Here is a 24,937-nt window from a genome sequence, read left to right on the forward strand (position 1 = left end):
TCTAAGCCTTGCAGGACAGCGCAAGAAAGTGACTTTTGAGCGTGTACCCATCGCCCTCACCATCTGGCAGGTTTCCCACAGGTGGCCTGCACCTTACCAGACAAGTGCAGCTCCACGCCGCTGTGGTCAATCATGGTGGCGTTGACCTTGCTGTTGATGGCCTGGAAACCAGTCACCCTGAGCATGGCTGGCTGCTTCTTCCCCTGGTACTCATAGGCTCCTTTCCATAGGGAATTCTTGGCAAAAACATCCCCAGGAACTACAGGAGTTAAGAAACAGACGTGAGAGGGACTTTCACATGTGCTGGCAGAACTGAGGCCCCCTGATGACTGACCCCAGTTCACGCCCTTAGACTGTCTTCCCCAGCGTCTAACATGCCGGGGTGGGGCGGGGCTGGAGTGCTCTGATCTCCTTGTGATGCTGTGTGTCTCAGAGTGGATGGGTGGAGGGAAAGAGAGGCAGAGAGGAAGTGGATGGAGAAAAAGGAAAAAATCAAAGTGTGTGTTTGAGAGAGAGAAGGAGGGAGTGAATGAACTAGAACAGAGAAGGAGAACAAACAAGAGGGAAGGGGTTGAAAAGATGGAGAAACGGAAAAAGAGAGGAGAGAAAACCAGAGTTAGTATTAAGCTGTAGATAGGAACATGGACAAAGGCAGTCAGGCAGATATGGACTCTCACCCTGGCCTCTCCCTTATCGGTTGTTTGACCACGTGTAAGAGCCTCCACTTCCTCACCTGTGCAGGCCACACCTGTAGCTCTGCAAATGGGGGCCATCCCACTTACCTCATCAGGGGTTAAATGACTGTTAAAACATAAACGCATAAAATGAATGACAGCTACTAAAACTGCTATTTATCCTTACAGTAATTTTCTAAGGAGAGTATCATGAATCCTATTTTAATGAAAGGTCAACTGAAGCTCAAGAGGTGAAGGTTATTTGTCCAAGGACTCAGCTGGTCAGTGACCAAAACGGAACTTGAATTGAGCTTGATGCCAAATCTAATCCTTTTTTTGTATAACACACACACTAATATGGTAAATAAAAGAAAATGGTTCAAAAAAGGATATGATAAGTCTAGAATAATTTTGCATTAGGCCCCACCTGTAGTTCCGAGCCCATTCTGGACATCACACTTGGAAAGACACAATACCTGTCTTAAAAACATAACCCTTTCCAGCAACCCTTTCCTCCTTCAGCAGGACCTGCGTCTGTATGGCCACACACTGCCTGGACCTGTGCCAGGAGGGGTTGGGGCAGTCTGTGGCTCCAGAGCTTGAAGCTCTGGACATGTTTCTAGAAGGCTTTGGTCTTTCTTCTGGATGTGTTTTCTGTTTCCCGCAAGCTTACTTCCTCCTGAGGTCCGCCTGGGGTCGGGAGGTAGACGGGGAACTCTGTTGGGCTCTGTAGACTGCTTCCATGCCTTTCCACTGAGTACTCAGAAACTCATGTGCATGTTCCTGGGTAACCAGATGAAGGAAGCAACACCAGTTTCTTGAGCCAAAGCTCTAGACATACCAGAAGCTTGGGTGAGTGGAGGCTCCCGGGCAGTGTTGATGGGTCTCCCACTGGGCCGGACCTCTGCTGGGGAAAGAGAAGGGAAGGAGACAGGTTCAGCCTCTAGTCTCTGCTCTATTAGAAAAAACAAAGGCCACCTCACTGACATTAGGTCAATGGGGTCTTTGAAATCTTGGACTTATCCTCTCAGACCAGGTGGTGGACTACTTTGATGATGCTAGGGACCCCTCTCAGAATGATACGAAGAGTTAGGGATTTCCCTGGTATCCACTGGTAAGAGTCCATGCTCCCAATGTAGGAGGCCTGGGTTTGATCCCTGGTTGGGGAACGAGATTCCACATGAATGAAGAACAGGAGGAGGGAGGTCTGGGACTTCTTGGTGACCCTGAGGGATAGGTGAGTGGGTGCTGTTTTATCAAGGTTATGATATGCATATATGCATAATGCATTATTCTAGTTTAGTGGAACACAGAGTTTTTCTCTGTCTGATGATTAAGTATAACCCTTAAGTAAGTAAGTAAGTGTTAGTTGCCCAGTCGTGCCCTACTCTTTGCAACCCCATGGACTGAAGCCCACCAGGCTCTTCTGTCCAAGAGATTTTCCAGGCAAGGATACTGGAGTGGGTTGCCATTTCCTTCTCTAGGGGATCTTCCAGACCCAGGGATCGAACCCAGATCTCCTGCACTGCAGGCAGATTCGTTACCGACTGAGCTACAAGGGAAGCTATACCTAACACCTGGGGGGAGTGTTCAAGCTCAGGCAGAAAGATAAAACTTGGGATGGCTTCACTATGAGCTCTTTAGATTGCTCTGGTTTCATCTCCTAGACTCAACACCTCAGAAAATCAGAAGCAGATTTTCCAGCCTCTGGAAATAACACTTCTTTCTTTTCTTTGGCCCTCTCACTCAAGCTCAGTTGTCCCCTTTGGCCTCCCACCCTGGAGAGGTTCACCGAGGGGGCACACGCACCCAGGCAGATGGGTGGTTTGCCTGTCCAGCTGCCATCTGCTTTGCAGGTTCGGTGCTCGGAGCCGCCCTTGAGGGAGAAGCCTTCCTGGCAGGAATAGATGAGCGTATAGCCCATGGAGGGCAGGTCCAGCGCCCCAACGTTGGCATGGCTTGGTGTCTCCGGCTGCTTGCAGTGGTGGGCTGGATGAGAGGGAAGACACTGCTGGGTAGGGGGAGATTGGGGTCTCCAGGAGGCCTCTCCCCCGTGCCCCTGTTTCTCAGTGGAACAGCCCCATCCTTTCCCTTATGGCCCCCTTCATGGCCAGCATCCCCTCCCATACCCCACCCCAGCCTTGATGTCTATGCAAGTGGTCAAGACGGGAGGTCATGTGGATAATGACTAAGTTGACCCTGAGGGAACCCAGGTACTTTTCCTGAGGGAGAGGGAGTAATTACAGTCAAAAGCCTGAAATTTTCCATCCTGAGGGTGGGCCTTGTCACTGTTGGTATCTGCAGCCATGGGAAAGTTCTTTCTTTTTCTTTGCTAAGGCATAGGAATTGCCTCTGAATACCAGAAAGGCTTTTGTGCAGAAATATCTTCTGGGGGTGGGGGCCCCAAGGAGTAAGGACTACAAAGAGATCACTAGAGTCCCAAGAAGAAGTTGTGAGCTCCCTGTCACTCAGAGCATTCAAGCACATCCTGGAGGCCCAGGTCGGGGAGGTTATGAGCTGCTGAGAGGAGTTATCTGGGAGCACTCACGGACACAGTCGGGTGGCGTTCCGCTCCAGGTCAGGTTGGGGAGACATGTCCTGGAGGTGGAGCCCTGGAGCAGGTAACCTTTCTGACAACGGAAGAGCACGGTGCTTCCAACCTGTGGCCGGGATGGAGGTTCCCAGGATCACCTTCCATCCGGCGATGCTTCACACCCATCCCTCGACTGCTCACTTCCCCACCACCCTACTGCTACCCACCCTTCTGCTTCTCCGCCTGATTACATCTTACTTATCCCTTGAGGCAGCTTACATTATGCCTCTTCCTCAAGGCTTCCCCCAACTCCCTGGGCCAGGTCAACGCTCTTGCGGGATATAACTCAGTCTGCTACAATGGACCGAGTACCTGACTCAGAATCAGAAGACCCTGGCTGTGAGCTCTGGCATCCACTGGCTGCACGAAACTCTCTACATCTCAGCCCCTCTGGTGCAGACTTGGGATGAACGGCCCCGCCACAACTATAGTGGAATGTTGGGACGCACAAACATGGGGGTGGGTTTGGAAGCGTTTTCTAACATGTGAGGAACTCTGGGAAGTAGAATGTTACTGGGCATGTCTCTTCCCTCCATGAACCTATCAATTCTTTTCAGGACATGTTCCCTGTAGAGTCTAGAGCTGTGCTTTGTAAATATCCCAAGAGCAGAATTGCCACCCTCCCTGTCATCTCTCCCCCTGCTCCACCCTCACCCTCCACTAGCCCCTCACTGTCTGACTTGATATTCCCTGCAACCACCAGCTCCATCTCTCCATTTCCAATTCACGGGGCAGAATGCTGCCAGCTCAGCTACCTAAAGTGCATCTTGGATCACATTGCTTTCCAGCTCAAAACCCTCACATGTCTCTATGATGCCTGGGAGCAAATCAAACTCAAGGTGAAACTTAACTTCCATGGCCTGTCTCTATGCCCACTTTTGTATTTCATCACTTTATTCAACAAATGGCACCTCTCTACACCCAGCTGGGCAAATAAAAACCCTCAGGTCATTGTTGCTTCCTCCCTTTCCTTCAACCCCTCCATCCAATCCATCACTAAGTCTTCTTGGCTCTACCCCCTGATCCCTTTGAATCTCCACCTGATCCCTTTGAATCTCCACCTGATCCCTTTGAATCTCTGTAGGTCCACTATGTCCACTCTGCGTCCACTGTTGCTGCCCCCGCTCAGCTCAGTCCCACTCTCATCGTTCTCTCGAGATGCAGAAGTACTGTCCTTTCTAAGTTCTTCCATTCCTAACCCCTAATACCTCAGGGTCCTGAATGATAGTTCAAATGATGGGTCACGTTAAGTCCCTTTTAAATGGTTTCCCATGACATGGAGAATAAAATCCAAATGCTTATCATGGTCTCAAGGCCTGACCTGACCCAGTTCACGCCCCTCTCTTTTTAAAATTTATTAGGTGATATTTGGTGTGTAAGAAGAATATATGGCAAATATATAGACCTGAATCATCACAATAAAATGGACACTTTAAGTGGAGCCCACTACTCAACTTATGGGCTGGAACAGCATCAGTAAGGTTGTAACTATCTAGGTGTTCCTTCTCTGTCGTGTTGCTCGCCTCCCTCAGTGATAACCAGTCTCTTCAATTTTGTGTTTTTCATTTCCTTGCATCGTTAGAAAGTAATTCTATCAGATATGTGCATGTGTGCATGCTAAGTCTCTTCAGTCGTGTCCAACACTTTGTGACCCCATGGACCGCAGCCCACCAGGCTCCTCTCTCCATGGGATTCTCCCGGCAAGAAGACTGAAGTGGGTTGCCGTGTCTTCCTCCAGGGGATCTTTCCAATCCAGGGATCGAACCCATGTCTCTTGCCTCTCCTGCATTGGCAGGTGGGTTCTTTACCACTAGCGCCATCTGGGAAGCCCACTATCACACATGTGAACATATATATCTAAAGAGAGTAAGTTTTTCTTGGTTTCAGTATTCCTTGAAATAGTATCCTTTGACATTCAGCACTGTTTCTGAGATTCATCTGTGTTGTGTGATATGGTTCCTTCCTTCTCACTGCTGAGGGATGAACCATGCTGTGGCCACGCCATGGGTTTCCTCATTTCCTGGTAACATGTGTGAGAGTGTCTCCGGGGTTGGTTCCTATGACTGGGGCCTCTGGGTCACAGGATGCGTGAATATTTAGCTTCACAGGGCAGTGCCAAGTGAAGTGAAGGAGGTTTTCAAACCCAGGCTAGCACTTGGGCTTCACATCCTTCTCCTCTCTCGTTATCCTCTGGACCTGCTGGCGGCCCTGCTTTCTAGTCCCGCAACCTGCCCTGGGGCCGACTCTGCCAGGTACGCCCGCCCTTCTCACAAGGGCACCACAGTCCAAGCTCAGGAAACCTCTCCCCTCACTATACTTCCTAAAACAGCACCCCCACTTCCCCGCCACACCCCTGTGTACTGAGCCGCGTGCAGTGCTTGCTGGTTGCAGAAATGATCTTGCTTATTTATCATCACTAGCCCTTAGAGGCACTTGGCTTGTTTTGTTCTCACTGTATTCCTAGTGCCTAGAATAGTTTACAGCAGTAAGTATTTGTCAAACGTGGTCTTTGTGAATAAATGTCATTGCTTGGCTAGATCCTGACCTGCCATTTCCGGTGTGGTCCCTGATATTCCCCTGGGCACATCGGGGGCTCCTGCTCATTGTCCTGCCTTGAACATACCCCCTCCTTTCCTGCTTCCTTCTGCTCAGAGGGGCCCATCCAGGTCCAAATCCTTTCCTTTTGAAGCTCCCTCTGAGATGTGTCCCTGGAGCCTGTATCTGGCTGGGATGGGCCAGCCTCCCGTGTGGCACCTGCTTGCTCTGAGCACGGAGTCTGGGCCCCATTAGGGTATGGCTTCCCTGGGGACAGGAGGTTTACCTGTCTCACTAATTTCTGTATTCCTGTAAACACCCTGTCCCCATCACACAGGGCTACTGAGCAGTGTCTATGGAGCTACATGTGAATCCTGCTCTTCCACACCAGCTCCTCTGATTGGTGGAAACACCTGCCCATTTCTGCGGGTGGGGGGGGGGGAGAGGGGCTGCCATGCTGCATGGCTTAAAGAGACAGGCTGCTTCTCTCTTCAGGTTCCCATGTCTCGTCCACGCCCAGTGCTGTCCTGAGGAAGGCCCCTGGGTCCTCTGAGACTGACAGTGACCGGAAGGGACAGGAGGCACAGAGACCTGAGCTTGGTGGACCTCATTACCTGGTAGCCTTGGGAGCTGTTCTGTATCCCGAACTGCGGCATGCCGGGGTCCACACATGTGGTCAGTGTGGGGTCTGGATTGCAAAAACAAAGAAACAGACCACGGTCACAGAAACTTTGGTGGTCCCTGCACACCCTGAGAAGCAGACATGAGAAAGGGGATGGAGGCATGTCCCGATGACCCGGCCTTTTGGACTCTCCCCTCGAGTCACCCCCTAGCTGGCTATGATTCCCCGCAGCATTTGAACGCTGGCTACTTCACATCTTGTTTTAAGGAGCTCAGAGGAGCACTTGATCCGTTTTGCAGATGAGACAGGGAAGAAAATTCATCATCTTGGGCCCTAAAGAAGGTTGTCCACCAGCAGGGCCACCCTGCTCCCGGTCACCTCTCACCTATGCAGCTGGGCTGAGTACCACTCCACGTCCCATCTGACTGGCAGAACCTCCGTGGAGAGCCCACCAGCACCAGAGGGGGCTGGCAGGAGAAGGAGACAGACGACCTGTAGGAGAATCCTCGGTCCTCTCTCCTGCCTCGGGCTGGGACGCCAGGATCTCCACAGAACACAGCTGGGGAGAAGAGGGAGAGAGGCAGGTCCAAGTCGCTGTCTAGAGCTCAGTCTGCTCACCCCCCTTCACCGCCACCCAGTCACTGGTCTTTGCACTGCTCTCCTCCTGGCTCCCCTTGAACTCTGGCTGTGGAGAAGCCCTGCGTGAGCGCTGCACCTGCCTCAGTGCCGCTCTGTGGCTTCCTCTCCTTTCCAGATTCAAATGCTTATTAGTCATCATATCCACCTAAAGGAGTAACATTACAGGAAGTTCAGACCATCGAGTGAAAATAAACTCACCCGACTACCCACAGGTTTTGCATTTTTGTGCTCCTTCCCTTCTAGCGTTTGTCCAGCTGTGTGGAAACACGTGTGTGCCTGCAAACCCGTGTCCAGGTGCTGTTGACTTTGCTTTGTCGTCTTGCTATTCTGTCAACATGTCCCGTGTTTATGTCATTATTATCACTTACCGGCTACACAAATCTGCAGTGAGATGCTGTACAAAATGATTACAGCTGATCACAACCCTCTTCTTAGGCATTTTCTATTATTATAAAGTTTCATGTGGCTTTTGTTTAACTTGTATTATTTCCTTAGGAGAATTCTCTAGGAGTGAACTTATTATCTTTAAAGGTTTGAATGTGTTTGCAGCTTTTGACCTGTATTGCCCAATGTCCTTCCAAAGACTGTGCACTTACCCTACAGTAAGCAGGGTCTAAGAGTGTCCATTTCATTTGGATCAGCAGAGAGGATCTTAAAAAACTGACTATGGAAGTCAGAGTTCCCTAAGACATCACTTCAAGCCTGAGGAACATTCTTTGTGCTATGCTTGTGTGTGTGTATGTGTGTGTGTGTGTGTTTGTGTGTGTGTGTACACAGAGTTAAGAGGTTGGAAATCAGATGCAAAAATCAAATGGAAGCCTGGTCCTGGAATCTGGAGAGCCTGGATGGACCAATCAGAAGTCCATGAAAGGCTGAGCTGATCAAAAGTCCCCACATTCAGGAAGCAGCAACTCTTGGATGACAAAGAAAGGGCAGCCCAGTTCTGCTAAGAAGCAGTGTGATGCCAATTAAAATCTTGCTGCTGCTGCTAAGTCACTTCAGTCATGTCAGACTCTGGGTGATCCCATAGATGGCAGCCTACCAGGCTCCCTTGTCCCTGGGATTCTCCAGGCAAGAACACTGGAGTGGGTTGCCATTTTCTTCTCCAATGCATGAAAGGGAAAAGTAAAAGTGAAGTCATTCAGTCGTGTCCGACGCTTAGCGACCCCATGGACTGCAGCCTACCAGGCTCCTCCATCCATGGGATTTTCCAGGCAAGAGTACTGGAGTGGGGTGCCATTGCCTTCTCCGAATTAAAATCTTAGATATCTTAAAATCTTAGACATCTTTTAAAAACTTCTCAGGTTGGTAAATAATATCGGCCAAATCAATTGTTTATGAGGGTGTGAGTCAAGAAATAGTCTCATCAACTGCAGGTGGGAGTGTAAACAGGAACACTTTTTCTAGAAGACACTTCGGCAGCATGTATCAAGAACAGTGTGCTGCATGGCCCAGCATCCTCACTCCCAGGACTTTACCACAAGGGTAAAGAGATGCTCCTTTTGAAGCTGTTTATTGCAGAACTGTTTGTAACATGGTTAAACCGGAGAGATCCAAATTTATCACTGGTAGGTGAAGATTAAAATGGCGTGGCGTCTATAATAGAGGAATTTTTTAAAGCCATTAAAAAGGATGATGTATAGATTAGTACATATTGACAGAGCAAGGAGCTGATGGCCTGTCAATGAACATTAGTTGTGAACAGCATGATTCAATACCATTTACAGAAAATTGCGTATATACTGCTATACATGCAAAAATGCTTAGTGATTGTGTGGAAGTGTAATGACAAGCCTAACTGGTTATCTTTGGGAAGTGAGGGTTCAGATGATTCTTTCATTCTTCTTTGTATTTTCAGATATAGGACATTTTTAGAAATGATAACCATGATTCATTGTTTAAAAGCAATTTAGCTATTTCCCAAGAAAATGCAAGGTGTCCAGACTGAACCCGGAGACTTGCCATCCTCCTCATGTTTCCTGGAAGGGATGTCAAGGCCAAAAGGCTTAACCATAAAACTCATGCTGCCTGTCCTGGGTCAACTTTTACTGGCCTTCCTCTCTGCTTAAATTTCCCAAATTGAAGTAAAGTTTCAGAGGCCCCCAAACAGTGTCGTGAGTTATGTCGACAGTTTTCTGCAGCATTAGATAAATGCCAAGCAGAAAGAAAAAATAGGTCCTACCATTTGTCCAAAGCATGGGCACAGAGAAAACCTTCCAGAGCCCGATTATGGGGTAAGACATGAATAAGTGACCTGGAATCTCCTTCTCTAGGGGATGTGGTAAGAAACGAGCCCTGGAAAGGACTTGGGGCTCTTCAAGACATAATCAGGGCAGGTAGATAAGAAACGATCCTCTTGCTGGAAAATCACAAGTGTCCCAGGGCAGGGTCTCATCCTTAAAGTCAGGCATGTCTCTAGCACTGCCCCACCTGCCCACCTCTGACTCCATCTTTGGGTTCTATCCCATCCAGTTAACAGCTTTTCCAGTTAGGAAGCATCTCCCGTATCTGGTTTAATTTCCCTCCACTGTGACGCCACCCAGTGACCGGAGCCAGGGCTCAATGAAGATACTCTCACATTCTTCCTTTAAGATCCCTTCCTTTCTTAATAGTGATCTTTGACAAAGCTCCCTGATTTGGAGAGGGGAGCCTCATTCTATGCCTTCCAGCAGCAGAGTTCTGAGCAGGGAAGGAGAGGAGCAAGCAAATGGGTGCCCTGGAGGCCCCCTGTGAGCGACTTACGGAAACACTGAGGCAGCTCTCCAGTCCAGGACCCGTTCCCCTGGCAGGTGAGCACCGCGGGCAGGGAGAGCTGGTACCCCTCCAAGCAGGCGTACGTCACGCTTGAGCCCCACATGAAGTCGGATCCCACCACTTTCCCGTTGGGGATGAGCTGAGGCGGCTTGCACATGATAGCTGGGGGAGACCAAGGTAGGCCGAGTGCTGGGGCTGCCCTGGGGAACCAGGGCTGCCGTCGGCACTGAGGCAACTGGCCTTCCGGGAGCCCGGGCTCAGTGAGAGCAATCAGGAGCCACCCCTCTTCCCTTGGGAGCTTGGTCTCGTTGCACCTTCCAACCATGCGCTCTTCCCTGCACCACCCTGTCCTCCATGTTCAAGGCCCAGGACCTTCCCACTGCCTCCCTGCAGATGTTCAGGGACCACTCCCACCTCACACACCCCCAGATAAGACGTTAGGGCTCTGCTTCATCACCCCCTCCCTTCCAGGTGTTCAAAGCTTTTGTACCCGCTCCAGCCCTGCGTCCACACATCTGTAGCCCCCAGACACACCTTTGCAGACCGGCTTGGTGCCGTTCCACGTCCGGTCCTTGGTGCAGCTCAGCACAGACACCCTGTGCGACTCCATCATGTAGCCAGGGACGCACTGGTAGGTGACAGTTCTGTTGTACCTGAAGTCACTGCCCAGCCGGAGGCCGTTGGCTGGAACCCCAGGGTCGCCGCAGTTTATGACTAGGACGTGGAGACAGAGCCTCGTTCACTCCCAGCACAGACTCCTTCCTCCTTAGCATCCCAACACCATCCCGATCACTCCCCACGTTTGGGAAGGAAAACTGTTAGAGAAGGGATGTCGCGTCTCCTCCCAGGTTCCCAGTTGGGGTGCCGTTCATTCTAACTCCTCGCAGCCAAGTCTCCCTGAAAGGGCTGTCCTACACCCCCGTCCTTGCGGCACCATCCTCACACACCCCAGCAACTTGGGCTGGGAAACCCATCTTGTTCATGTAAAGCCCATTCCTCTAAGAGGAAGTATTCAGAGGGCTCCCTGCATAAATGAGGCTGGGGACCAGAGGGAGGGACGTTTCCAGGTTGAAGAGCCTAAGATGTGTTGATGGACCACATGATGGACCTAAGATGTGTTGATAAGACACTTTGTCTGCTGGGAAGGGCATCTTACTGACTGCTCTTCTACCCAGGAGGCCTCCGTCGGCCCGGTGGACGAGGAGCAGGGCCTTGTGACTGACACAGTGGTCATTTCTGTGTTACGGTACCAAGTGAGGGTGGGGATTGGTGAGCTCTGACCTCGGAACAACAGTGAAGCTGACAGGGGATTTCAGATGGAGCCTGGAAGCGCAGCTAGGACTCTGAAAGGGAGAATGTTGTATAAGATTCCCTTTTATAATCACTTCCTTCCATCTGGGCCCCACAGTGATTTGCTTTTCAAGGAAAAGGGTCTGGAGTTGCTCTTAGGAGAAGCAAGAAAGAGGAGCCAGGCTGGGGCGGGAATGGACTGAAGGGAGAAATGGAGCTAACAAAGATGACAGATGGCAGCAGCTTTAAGGTAGAAAGAGAATCAGGTTCAGCACTGGGGGTTTGCCCTAAAAGAGAAAAAGAAAGCCCCAGGAACTGGCTAGAGCCTGGAGAATAGCAATGACATATTTGGAAGCTCTCTTGAGCCTCACTTGTCTCATATGGGAAAGTAGAGCTAATAGTGGCTCAGTTGGTAAAGAATCCCCTTGCAACGCAGGAGACCTGGGTTCGATTCCTGGGTTGGGAAGATCCCCTGGAGAAAGGAAAGGCTACTCACTCCAGTATTGTGGCCTGGAGAATCCCATGGACTGTGTAGTCCATGGGGGCACAAAGAGTCAGACACGACGGAGTGAGTTTCACTTTCCTAGTTTCACAGGGGATTGCGATGAGCATCAAAAGATCCGAAAACAAAGCACTTTGCTCAGGGGCAGTCCCACAGAACGTGCTCAGTAAACGGAGGCGATCTGTATGATCCTCATTCTGGGTCACGTCCCTTAGCACCAGCCAGTCTTCCCAGTCTCTGGTAGACGGCCCTCTCCTCTGGTGTGGAGCAGCCCCACTGCCATGCAGCCCAGAGGCTCTCACCTGTGCACTCCGGATCACTGCCCGTCCAGGTGCCATTGACTGAGCAGTGCCGGCTAAGTAGGCCTGTGGCATAGTAGCCTTCCCGACACTCATAGACGATGGAGCTGGAGAAAACCAGGCCATCACTGAACAGGACTCGGGCATTGCTTGGAGTCCCAGGATTCCCGCAAGAGATCACTAGGAAGCCGAAAGAACACATTACTCATCAGAACAATGGCAGGCATCCCCTGGGGTTAGGCTAAGTCCTGCCCAGAGTGGAGGCCACAGGTTACATCAGAAGCCTGTGGATTGAAAGCATCCCTGTTGGGATGCTCCCATGTCTGATCATCTCACCCTCAGAAGGGGAGGAGAGACCTGGAGAGATTTTTAAAGATTTCTAAAAGTTAAAGACCGTGTCTGTTTGTTATCACACCTAAAGTTTTAAATGATTCCTTCGTATCACCAAATAGCCAAGCAGTGCTTAGGCTTCCTCAAGACTCTGTCTGTATCTCTTTTTTTAAATAGTTGATTTGTTTGAATCATAAAGGTCCACATATGACATTTGATTGGCATGTCTTTAAGACTCTGAATCCAGAGGTTACTGGATTACCCTCTCCTATAATTTATCTGTCACAGAAATCAGGGCATTTAACTGGTAGAACTTCCCGCTTTCTGGATTTTACTAACTTGGTGAACAAGGCATTGTTCAATATGCTCCTCTATCATTACCGCAGTCAAGTTCTACTTCTTGACAAAGGTACTTCGCAAGTGGTTTTGTGTTTTTCTTATCACATCACATTAGAGGCACAGAATATCTGGCTGCCTCCTTATTAATGATGTTGAGGCTGCTCAGTGGGTCACGTCTGCCTGCCTCATCTGGCATTATTAAGCTCCTATTAGTTGCCATTTAATGGTTTCAGTAGAGAGTAAACATTGTTGACCAGATTCATCAGGGGATAGAAATGGTATCATTTTAACTCTACAATTCTTTCTAAATTAAAAAATTTTAAATTATTTGTTTAACTTTTTATTTTATATTGCAGTGTAGTTGATTATCAATGTTGTGATAGTTTCAGGTGTAAAGCACAGTAATTCAGTTATTCAGACACATGTATCGATTCTTTTTCAAGTTTTTCCCCACTTAGGTTGCCACATAATATTGAGCAGAGTTTCCTGTGCTAGACAGTAGATCCCTGTTGATCAATTCCACAATTCTTTCTGCTTTAGCTCGGGTTCTTTAGTAAAGAACTTGCCCATCATCAAATATTTGCTTGCCCTGAAATAGAGTTCACACAGGAAGGTTGGACTAATGCTTGATTAAAAAAAAATCATATATGAGAATAATTAGTTGGTTCCCTAGCAAGCTCCAAAGGACAATCATTTGAATTCACAGATTTAAGTTTCTTTGTTATGTTGCCTTCTGTTGTCACTTTTATTTTTGTTGACATTCAAATTATCCCATCTCTGATGAATGGAAACCCTTTCAAGTTGGCTCCTGAGTTCCTCTGACATGACCCAGTTGTGTTTCGTAGATTCCTTGCTGGAGTGACAAGAGTTTCCATGTTAATTTTGTGTGTTTCCTGCCCCAGTCCTGGAATCAGTCATTTCCCTAAAGAGCTCTGGTTCCTTTTAATGGACAATGGATTTAAAACCTACAGTCTGGGCATTAAGGGTACTCACTGCTATGGAGCTGGTCATTGATTCTAGACTTACATTGGGAAAATAACTTTTCAGATTGAAAATACATTATGAGTTTATACTGATATTACAAAGCCAAGTTAAGAAGAGTTTTTCCTTAACTTTTTCAACTTTTATTTTAAAATCTTCGTTCTTAATGACAATAAATAATTTTAACTTGCTTTATCCATATAGAGTATGGTATTATATATGTAACAGTTTCAGAATTGTCACTCCAATTTGATTACCAGCAATATGATTGCTAAAACCATACAGTTTTAGAACCAGTTTAAGATTTCATTGCAGTTCTTTGTCCTTAGGATATATATACCATATTCAAATTTCATTTTTTCAAGTCAACTGAAATAATTCTCTGGGTTATTAAATCACCAGCTTGACACATAGTTAAGTTCATTTGTTTCCATTTTGATAGTTGATAGAGATTACTTGTTTCGAATTTTTCACTTAATTTTATTTTGTAAGTATGTATGATATTTACATGGTCCCATAGTCCCAAAATGATAAGAATAATTTTGCAGAGCAGATAAGCCCTAGTACCCATTGACTCAACAAGTATTGTGCTGCGTAGGTATTGGAAGTGCAGTGATCACCGAGCCATGACCCCTGCCTTGGAGGAGCCCAGTCTCTCTTAAGAACCTACCTATAAACAGATGAATTAAAATATGATGTGGCAAGTGCTACACTTGAAGGGAAAGAAGCACTAAGAAGGGAGTGGCTTACTGGGGCTGGAGATAAGAATTTGAGTAGAACCTTGAAAGGTAACTGGGAGCTTGTCAAGGGAAGTCACAAAGAGTTGTGTACATGTTACAGACACACACAACCTCATTCAACAAATACTTGCTTCCAGGTTGAAACTCTTAGCCACCTACTTTCTGTTCCCTGAACCCTCCTGACATGGTGACTGATTCCATCCTGGGGTCTGGGGGGCAAGAAAGGGAACCTGGTCACAGCGGATATGTGAGAATATAGTAAATTCTTTCCTTGCCAATACACTCATTATCACAAGCTTACTATGCCTCTTACTATGCCTACAAAATCCTATAAAAACTAACTTTGCACCCCTAGAAAAGCAGGACTTTGGAGAGACAAGTGGGAGAGGGCACTGACCCCATCTGTGTCATTTCCTGGGCAGGTGTCCCCGAACATGGGCCAGAGCATCTCCCCTTGCTCTCCAGGACCATGCCGCAATCTCAAGTCCGTGTAGCCCATTCTCTAACCACTGCCGTTTATTTCTTTAGCTCACTCCCTCTGAATTTGTTTCCTGGTGATTGGGACCTATAATCCAATGATCTTGTCACCTTTTCATAGCCTCTTACTCCACTGATGATCCTATTCCCTCCATCCCCAGCCTAGAGCCTAACATCCATCACAAATCACTGCTTTGTATATATCCTCCTCTCCCTTGCCACTTTCTTTATGCCTTAGTCACCTATGCTTAATTACTAGTTACCTAGTAAAACCCTAACTACACATAATGCTTCACCTACCCTGTGTCCAAAACTATGTAGCAAAAGGTGCTTGAACAAAAACCCAGACTAATGCTGACTGTCACTTGAAGTTAATGGCTCTTACCTTAATGAGCCCTTGGTGCTGCCGCCTGGTAATTATATATTTCCCTGTTTCTCTAGTCCATTCCCACTTCTCCCTAGCTAGATGATGACTGTATATTGTGTCTTTCCTCTGCCCCTACTGAGGCCATCCCAGGAACCATCATTAAGGGCTTATATTACTTGTAAAGTGTTTTGTAAAATTGGATTTTGTATTTTTTTTTTTGGCACTTTGGACATTTGTTTAATCTTAAACTGTAAGCTCCAGAGGGGAAAGTGTGTCTGGCTTGGCCACCACTGTGTCTCTAGCATATACTATGTCATTTGGCACATGGCTGTTGAATGAAACTACATGGAAACAAGTGAGAAAATATGCAAAACTTAATTTATCCTGTATCTTCCCTTCTGAGGTTAGGGTGGGGATTATGTTTGCCTTTGGATTACTAATGAGACGAACATGAACTCTCTGTTGATGCCCACTCATCACCTGGCCAAGGGTTTAAATGGGGCCTTTGATTTTATTTGTGCGGGTGAGGGCAGGCGCTAGGGAGCAGGAAAACAGGGGAAGACCTTGGGGCAGGCAAAGGGGGAGAAGCAGAATGTTCACATACATTACCTCCACACTCAGGCTGCACGCCGCTCCACGAGCCGTTGAGTTGACAAGTTCGTTCTGATGACCCCCGGAGCACGTGGCCAGCTTCACAGCTGAAACGCATTAGGCTGCCCGGGGCAAAGCTGTCCCCCAGACGGATGCCGTGGGCTGGGATGCCAGGGTCACCACAGACTCCTATGCTGGTTCCTATGGACCAGAACCAAAAAACCCCATTGTTTTTAGCAGAGAAGGAAAGAGTGGCAGAGTGGGAGAAAGACGTTGGAGCTCTGTTATGGGAAGCAGGGGGCCCTAAGAAAGAGGGCAGTGAGACCGTGTGTGTGCCTGAGTCACCTGAACAGGCTCCTGTCTGAGTACTCAGTGGCCAAATGACACATAGATCTGAGGTCACGCGTGAGGCCCTGGGGCCCGAACCACAAGGGAGGAAAGAAGGCAGACGGAAGCCTTTGTGCAAGAGGTCCTGCCTCCGTTCTTGGCTGATGCCAGTGTGGTCCAAGCTGACCTTCTCCCTTTCACCTCTTCCCCGCCATCCGCTGAGCCGGTACCCTCTCCATTCCCCGTTCCACTGTCTTAGCTCAGACGCTCAACATCTCTAGCTTGAACTTTACTGCAGGAGCCTTGTAACGAATATTCCCTTCTCTTAAACTCTCCCTCTAATCTATCCTTACTTTCTCTTTAAATCTTAACAATGAACAACCATAACTATTTGATTTTTGTTCTCTCCTACTGAAACACCTCCTCTGGCTTCCCACTGCTGAGAGAATAAAGTTCAAACTTCCAGCAGAGTTGTTGCTCAATAGTCAAGCTTGAATTTTGATCCTGGGCCTTTACCTGAGGCTTTCTTATTCACAGATTATGCAATACAGGTAAACTCTGGATTAAATATTTTTGATCTCTCATTTCATTCTTTCTTTGTCCTCTGACTCCTGCCACATTTCTGCATTTACCTGATTTGTGATCTTGTACAAACCCACCCAAGAGAGTTTTAAGGACCCAAGAGGTGAAGGAAGGTAAAGAACAGGAGATAAAGCTATCTACTATCTGTGGGAGCCAACTCATCTTAGGATGCAGAAATTCATGGGAGACACCACTAGATCAGACTTGGTCATGGTGAGCTTGAGGAAGGAGAAAGACAATTGAGGGCTAAATGGTAACTGCATGAGAAGATAGTTTCCAAGTGATGTGGAATGTATCTCCTCATGAATCCACGTGTGTAGGCATCAGTAGAAACGTCTATCTCAATGACCACATTTTGGGGCTTCCCTGGTGGCTCAGTGGTAAAGAATCTGCTTGTCAATGCAGGAGACGTGGGTTCAACTTCTGGGTCAGGAAGATCCCCTAGAGAAAAGAATGGCAACCCATTCCAGTACTCTTGCCTAGGAAATCCGGAGGAGCCTGGTGGGTTACAGTCCACAGGGCTGCAATGAGTCAGACATGACTTAGTGGCTAAAGAATAACCGCAGAGACGCATTTGGTTAGTCGGTATAAATAAGCACTTAAGCCATGTACCTCGTCATCTACTGCTGCTGTTATCTGCCTCTCAGCTTTGGGATTATTTCCTCTCCTAGTCTAGTTTCAGAATATAAAAATACTGCATAACCCCATGTTCCCCATTCTACTACCTACCAAGGAAGGGGGATTCACTCAGCCTTTCAAAAATATGAGAAAAGAGAGCCCCTCATATTTGGCCAGGTTTTCTTATCTTTTGACATTTTCCAGATGTAGTTCACACAACAGGCAGTACCGGGGCCGCTTGAAGGCAGTCCTGATGGTGAATCGCTCTGATTCCCTCCCTGGCTAGCTGGCCTCAGCTGGAGGCAGCACTACTGTACAACAGGCCCAAGGGTGGATTCTCTGGTCCTGGGCATTATCCGACAGAACAGCCTCCACTGAAGTGTTCAGCCTCGTTTCAACAATATAAGGAAGTCTGGCATAAAATACTGCACTATGGGGGCAGGCGGCGACTGTTGACTCTTTACTGAAGAGGTATGCCAGCAAGATGACGCTGCAGAGATGGGCAGTTAACTTCCCTCAGTGTGTCTCAGGTGCCAGAAATCTCGGCAAGTCCTCGATGGCCCAGAGACGTATGACTTCTGCTTTGCATCATCCGGGTGCACTGACTGCACTGAGTGAGGCTCGAAAATTGGACCTTTGAACTCCTGAATGTGTGTGTGTGTGTGTGTGTGTGTGTGTGTGTGTGTGTGTAGGACTGACAGGAGATGCTGCTGCAAAAGATATCTATAAGTCTCAGGAGTGGAAGAACTGCAGTCTGCTCACTAGGGCACACCTAGCGTTACTTCCTCATCACCTAGTCTTGTCATCTCTCACTTTCTTATCTAAGGTATTTAAGATTCATTCATTCCTCAGCCGCAGTATTTATGGAATAACTTCTAATCTTGTCCTCAGAAGTCTCCAGGAAAGGTCTGCCTGTGATTCTGGTCTCCTAAGTCTGTCATCCTTGAGGAAGACATGGGAAAATGGAGATTGCAACTGTTCTTCAGAATGTTCAGGATCAGAGATCAAACAGCTTCATGAAACACATTCGCCAATGAGTGGGGTTCGCGTTTTCTGAAGGTTCCTTTCTTGCTTCTTACTTTTTCATGTTCCCAAGTGTCAGCCTGTTTCCAGTCTCCCCTTGACCTGTGATGTGGCCGAGGAAAAGTCTCTTCTTCCACATGCAGGATGAGGACTTAGGAAGTCAAAAAATTATGAAATCTGACAAGGCTTTTCAGAGGTTTTGAAGCTCAGTGATGTAGCTTTGACAAGAATTATTTTTATATTTCTATAAGGTCATTTCCCAGCCTTTGCAAACATAACTTCAGAGAAGGATAATTACAAATTAGGAGAAAGGACTTTGGATTCTGGGCTTTGGGTCAGGAGACTTAACTGTGGTTAGTTACATATGCTAGTAAGTAGGAGATGCTGAAGGCTTTCTGGTTTCTTCTTCCCCTACCTCGTACTTCATTTTCCCATGGAGAACAAGGATCCCTAAATAGATAATATAGACCCTAAGGACACCATTAGCTTTGTGTCCTGTAAAAGTGTTTAGAGGGAGGAGCTTTATGTAAAACACCAAAGAGACTGGGGCAAATGCATGTTTGGATGGTATCTGGATGCAAAATGCATGCCTTTCCTTTTTGGAGCATTTCTTCCTCCTGGAATTTGCTCTGTGGATAATTCAGGAGGCCTCAATATACATGATCCTTGACTTTCCATGCCAGCCTCCCAAGACACTTCCAACAGAGGTCCAAACACACAGAAGTCTGGGGCCTGGCTAACTGGCTAAGGGAGTCCCAGTGGCTCATACACAGTCTTGTCAGTTCATGAACTGGGCAATTAATGAGATTAATAAGGGCGAGAGGCCAAAGTCTTGGGTTGTAACAGAGTGATGTGTCTATGATTGTCCTGGGCAGCCCACAATCCTTTGAAACAAATTCTCAGTGCTTCAGGAATTTCTCTTTTCTTAGGAGACCTAACTAATATCTGGTGGGTATTCTGGTACCATCACTTCATGGCAAATAGCTGGAGAAACAATGGAAACAGTGACAGACTTTCTTTCTTGGGCTCCAAAATCACTGCTGATGGTGACTGCAGCTATGAAACTAAAAGATGCTTGCTCCTTGGAAGAAAAGCATATTAAAGGGTAGAGACATTATTTTGCCAACAAAGGTCCATATAGTCAAAACCATGGTTTTTCCAGTAGTCATGTATGGATGTGAGAGTTGGACCATAAAGAAGGCCGAAAGCAGAAGAATTGCTGCTTTTGAACTGTGGTGCTGAAGAAGACTCTTGAGAGTCCCTTGGACTGCAAGGAGATCAAACCAGTCAACCCTAAAGGAAATCAACCCTGAATATTCATTGGAAGGACTGATGCTGAAGCTTTAATTCTTTGGCCACCTGATGTGAAGAGCTGACTCATTAGAAAAGACCCTGATGCTGGGAAAGATTGAGGGCAAGAGGAAAAGGGAATGACAGAGGACGAGATGGTTGGATGGTCAATGGACATGAGTTTGAGCAAGCTCTGGGAGATGGTGAAGGACAGGGAAGCCTGGCGTGCTGCAGTCCACGGGGTCACAAAGAGTCAGACACGACTGAGCGACTGAACAACAACATGCTGGCAGTGCCCTCAATTTTGGAAGACAGGCTCATCTGGGAATCTCAAACTGCAGGAGCAGATGCATGTCTTATGGGTGAGGAGAAGCCAAGGAGAAGCCTTCTATATGCAGGAGGAGAACGGGGTGACAGAGGATGAGATGGTTGGATGGCATCACTGACTCAATGGACGTGAGTTTAAGCAAACTCCGGGAGATAGTGAAGGACAGAGAAGCCTGGCGTGCTGCAGTCCATTGGGTCATAAACAATCGGACATGACTTAGCGACTGAACAACAGGATCCTTATGTCTCGAGGGCATCTGTGATGGGAAGGGGTAGGGGTTAATTTCAATGCCAAAGTGGGCTTCTTGAGAAGCGTCAAGCCACATGAACAGTTGCCCTCTTCGGGTGACATCCTGTGTGGGATCCCTTCTTGAGGCCAGGCAAGCTCACCCCAAAGAAGCGAAAGCTGTGGGGTGCTAATTGTTTTGCCTTGGTGGCTTTTGTCATTACTAGGACAATTCAATTTCAAATATTTTCATTCTTTTATGACATTATGGAGGAGTATCTGGAAATATGGACTTGGGAGCTCTGTCAATTCCCTACATTTGCTGTGCTGATTACCTCTCTCCATATCCCCACAGAAACTAACAAGAAAATAAATTCATTCACAGGAAAAGTCTGGGGACTGGTGTGTTAAAGCTGAAGAGGAGAACTGTATTCACTGGGCCAGGAAGGATACAGGACAGACAGAAGAAGTGATGATACAGAAAGGGAAGCAGGCTGGGGTCCAGGAGTCCCACACAGGGAAGGAGAGAGCACCGGAGTGGGTTTGGATCTGAGCCAACAACAGGAAGGCTTGGACTGTTCCTGGGACCTCATGGTAATAAGTGTCTGGAGAGGATTCTGGCCATAGGTGACCTCAGAAACCATATCTTCATTGGTTCTGCAATCTCTTGGCTGTCTCAGCTTGGCCAGAGTCTAAGGGCATGAAGCTGGGCTTGGACCATCAAGGGATGAAGTCCCGTTGGGACCTCTGAGAGCCATGCTCTCTGACTGGGAGGGATGGGTTCAGTTCATTTCAATTCATTTCAGTTCAGCCGTGCTCTCTGCCTGGGAGGGATGGGATGAAGGTCCAAAAGCTCTGCTTCCCACCCCTCCGTTTTACTCCCACCTTGGAGCTGCCCGCCTCCCACCAGCCAAGTGTTCCATTGAAACCCCTCCCCCACACCAGCCCCTTACCTGAGCAGTGCGGGAGGGAGCCAGTCCAGTGTCCATCCAGCCCACACATGCGGGTGGCGTTTCCCACCAGGGTCCGCTTGCCGGTGCAGCTGTAACGCACGACTGCCCCCACTGTATAGCTGTCCCCGGACATCTGGGAATGGGGCGGGGAGCCTGGATGGCCACAGGACACCACTGTGGGGAAGAGCAGACATCTCAGCAACTCTGCACCGGGATGGATCATCCTCACAGGACACACGCTAGGCTTTTCAAGACGACAGGAAGAAGCTGGGGTGTCTACTGAAGCAAACCTCCTGCTGGCTCACCCACACGGTATCAGCAAACACTGACTTCCCACCTCACTGTCCAGTTTTCCATGTCTGTGAACTGAAGAGCAACGTCTGTTGTTTTAAGAGTGGAGTGAGATAATGGGAACGAAACCACTCAGCACGTGGTAGGGATGCAATAATAGCCATTTCTTCTCTTTCTTGCCTCTTGTGCATACTAAGACGTCTCTGGCAGAAAGGTGGGATATACAGTATACACAGTCAGACCAAGAAAGACAAATTGCATATCATACTGCTTTTATGTGGAATCTAAAAGATGATATCAATGAACCTATTTACAAAACAGAAATTTCATCACAGATGTAGAAAACAAATGTATGGTTACCAGGGGGGAAACTGGGGGAGGGCATAAATGGGGAGATTGGTAGTGACATACACACATTACTATATATAAGACAGATAACTAACTACTGAATAGCACAGGGAACTCTCTTTGGTGCTCTGTAATGACCTATATGGAAACGGAGTCTAGAAGAGAATGGATACACGTACATACACATGGTGATTCACTTTGCTGTACACGTAAAGTAACACAACATTGTAAATCAACTACACTCCAATAAAAAAATTAATTAAAAAAAGCACAAACGGGCGATCTCTCCTCCTGGGGCTGTTGGGACTGGCCACAGGATCCAGAGTAAGGGCCAGTTATAGTCCTTTCCAACTGCATCTGACAACTGCCCTCGACCGTTGTCTCTAACTTGCCCTCTTTAGTTGCGAGCTCCCTTTTCTGAGACAGCAAACTATGACTGGAAACTAGTTATGAGGTTAGAGTGTAGCACTGAGGTGGACGGGCCAGGGCGGACAATGCTGTCAGTGTTGCCGGGTTTGCCTTCCTGTTGTTCTTCCATGGGCTGATCCCAGGCTCCTTCATTTACTCAGCACATATGTATTGTGTGCCTGTTATTTGCGAGGCACTGCTTTATGCATCTGCGAGAACAAAGTCCAAGCGCTCGTGGAGCTGATATCTAGTGGGGAAGTGAAAGAGTTAGTTTCTCAGTCGTGTCTGACTCTTTGCAACCCCACAGACTGCAGCCCACCAGGCTCCTCTGCCCATGGAATTCTCCAGGCAGAAATATTGGAGTGGGTAGCCATTCTGTTTTCCAGGGGATCTTCCCGATCTAGGGATTAAACCTGGGTCTCCTGCAATGCAGGCAGATTCTTTACTGTCTGAGCTACCAGGGAAGCCCTGTGGGGAAGAGAGACCAGGAATAAGAAAATACTAGGGGTTGCTATGAAGGAAAATAAAGCTGCATCAGGAAAGGGATGCTCAGAGGTGGGATGGGGGAACTGTTTATGAGTAGGGTGGTCAGGGAAGATCTCCCTGAGGAGGTGATATTTGAGCAGTGGTCTGAGTGAAAAGACCAGCCACGTGAGATCTGGGGAATAGTGTTCTGAGGGAAGGGACATCTAGTAGAAAAGCCCAGAGGATGAGCCTGGGGTGTTTGAGGAACAGCAGGAAAGCCAGGGTTGCTGGAACAGAATGAACAAGGAAAGAACAGAAGTGATACGGGTGGGGAGGTTGCTCGGAGCTAGATCATGGCATATATATTGGGCTTTATTACAAGCAGGATGGGACCCCTCCTGAAGTGATATGATCTGACTTACATTTTAACAAGATCATCCTGGCAACTGTGTGGAGAACATTCTAGGGCAGGGTGAGAAAGAGGGGCTGTTGCAGTAGTTAAAGAAGAGATGGTAGTGATTTGGGCGGACTAAACCTTGGGGTCTGGTATGTAAAGGGGAAGGATACGTACTGTGGTGGCCAAAGGGCTGACCGCCTGTGAACATGCCCCCCCCCCCCCCAACTCTCCGCATCCTGGCCCAGGCCTGCCACTCCCCACCCTCCCAGAGGCGGGGTCTCTTATTTCTTTCCTCCTTGAATCTGGGCTGGCCTGTGACTCGCTCTCATCAATGGAATGTAGTGGCATGAGGTTTTAGGAATTCTGAGCTCTGGCTTAAGAGATCTTTTAACTTCTTTTTCTCTAGGAATTCAACCTCCAAGTAAAGAAGATCAAGTCAGCCTGCTGGAGAGATGCCACTTGGCGGAGAAGAGCCAGCAGCAAGTCCTCTAACAGGCTGTTATCATTCAGCTGCTCAGTCGTGTCTGACTCTCTGCAACCCCATGGACTACAGCACGCCAGGACCCCCATGGGCTACAGCACGCCAGGCTTCCTTCCCTGTCCTTCATTGTCTCCTGGAGTTTGCACAAACAAACTCATGTCCATTGAGTCAGTGATGCTGTCCAACCATCTGATCCTCTGTCACTCTCTTTTCCTCCTGCCCTCAGTCTTTCCCAGCATCAGGGTCTTTTCCAGTGAGTCAGGTTGGTGGGGCCATTTTGGACCCTCCAGTCCTAACTGAACCACGGCGGCACAGGTGAGCCAGCTCTGCAGGGATGGTCCACTGTATGTGTCAGCTTGAGTAGGCCACAGGATGCCCAGATACTTGGCCCAGCATTATTCTGGGTGTATCTGTGAGGTTTCTGAATGAGACTAACATTGAACTGGTGGACTGAATAAGGCAGATTGCCCTCCTCAATGTGGGTGGGCCTCGTTCAGTCTCTTGAATGCCTGAATAGAACAAAACGGTGGAAAAAGGGAGAATTCTGCCTCTGTCTTCAGTCTGGGATGTCAATATTCTCCTGCCTTTGGACTCAGACTTGGATGGGAATTGACATCATTGGCTCTACCTACTTCTCAGCCTTCAAAGCCAGACTGGAACTACGCCATCTGCTCTCCTGGATTCACAGCTTGCCCAGGGCAGATCAGGGGGTTTCACAGCCTTCAAATTTGTACAAGCCAATTCCTTATCATATAACTATATATTTCTATCTGTATCTATGTCTATAAGAAATTGGCTCATATGATTAAAATATATATTACATATATATATTTAGAAATAGATATGTAGATGGCTCATGATTTCCTTAGACACAGAAATATAGATATAAATCTTATATAACTATATCTATGATAGATATAGATCTTATTACACATCTATCTATAAAATACATGTGTGTATGTATATATATATATATATCTCCTATTGGTTACTGGTTCTTTTTCTCTGGAGAACCCAGACTAATGAGATTGCTAAGCCTCGTCTAAATTCTTGACCTTTAGAATTGTGAGACAACAAAAACAAATGCTATTATAAGCTTTGAGATGGCTTATTACATAGCAATAGATAACTGATTCAGTGAGTTTCGAGGTTTATACTATCCGTTTCTTAAGACAACCTTACGAAGTAGGTGCCATTTTTTTTTTTTTAATCTCCACTTCCTGATGACACAAATGAGGCCTAGTAAGGCAAAGTAACTTACTGAAGGTCCTAAACCTAATCAGCGGTAGAATTAGTTCTTAAAACCTGGCAGGTTGATTCCAGAGGCCACACTCCTGAGCACTATAATTGACTCCCTTTTGCAGTGCTGTTTGGAGACTACCAGTGAATTCTCTCCTTGTGGAAGGAATGGAGTCCCTGATTATAATTTAAAAGATTCTATGACTTTATTAGAAGTGTTTGGATTTTA

The 24,937-nt window shown here is 47.6% G+C and overlaps 1 protein-coding gene across 1 annotated transcript in view; it reads right to left on the reverse strand.

Annotated features, from left to right (window-relative positions):
* The window catches only part of CSMD2 (CUB and Sushi multiple domains 2), a 682,283-nt gene that overhangs the window by 13,988 nt on the left and 643,358 nt on the right, over positions 1–24,937 (reverse strand). The window contains exons 56-66 of the mRNA XM_069545242.1: positions 21,080–21,253; positions 15,752–15,934; positions 11,912–12,088; positions 10,352–10,531; positions 9,806–9,979; positions 6,810–6,983; positions 6,417–6,490; positions 3,223–3,334; positions 2,484–2,663; positions 1,516–1,578; positions 98–259 (exon numbers count right to left, since the gene is read on the reverse strand). Of these exons, the coding sequence (XP_069401343.1) occupies positions 98–259; positions 1,516–1,578; positions 2,484–2,663; positions 3,223–3,334; positions 6,417–6,490; positions 6,810–6,983; positions 9,806–9,979; positions 10,352–10,531; positions 11,912–12,088; positions 15,752–15,934; positions 21,080–21,253 (1,653 nt within the window). The remainder of the gene's footprint in view (positions 1–97; positions 260–1,515; positions 1,579–2,483; positions 2,664–3,222; positions 3,335–6,416; positions 6,491–6,809; positions 6,984–9,805; positions 9,980–10,351; positions 10,532–11,911; positions 12,089–15,751; positions 15,935–21,079; positions 21,254–24,937) is intronic.

The sequence above is a fragment of the Ovis canadensis genome, chromosome 1, assembly GCF_042477335.2.
Source record: "Ovis canadensis isolate MfBH-ARS-UI-01 breed Bighorn chromosome 1, ARS-UI_OviCan_v2, whole genome shotgun sequence".
Classification (NCBI taxonomy): domain Eukaryota; kingdom Metazoa; phylum Chordata; class Mammalia; order Artiodactyla; family Bovidae; genus Ovis; species Ovis canadensis.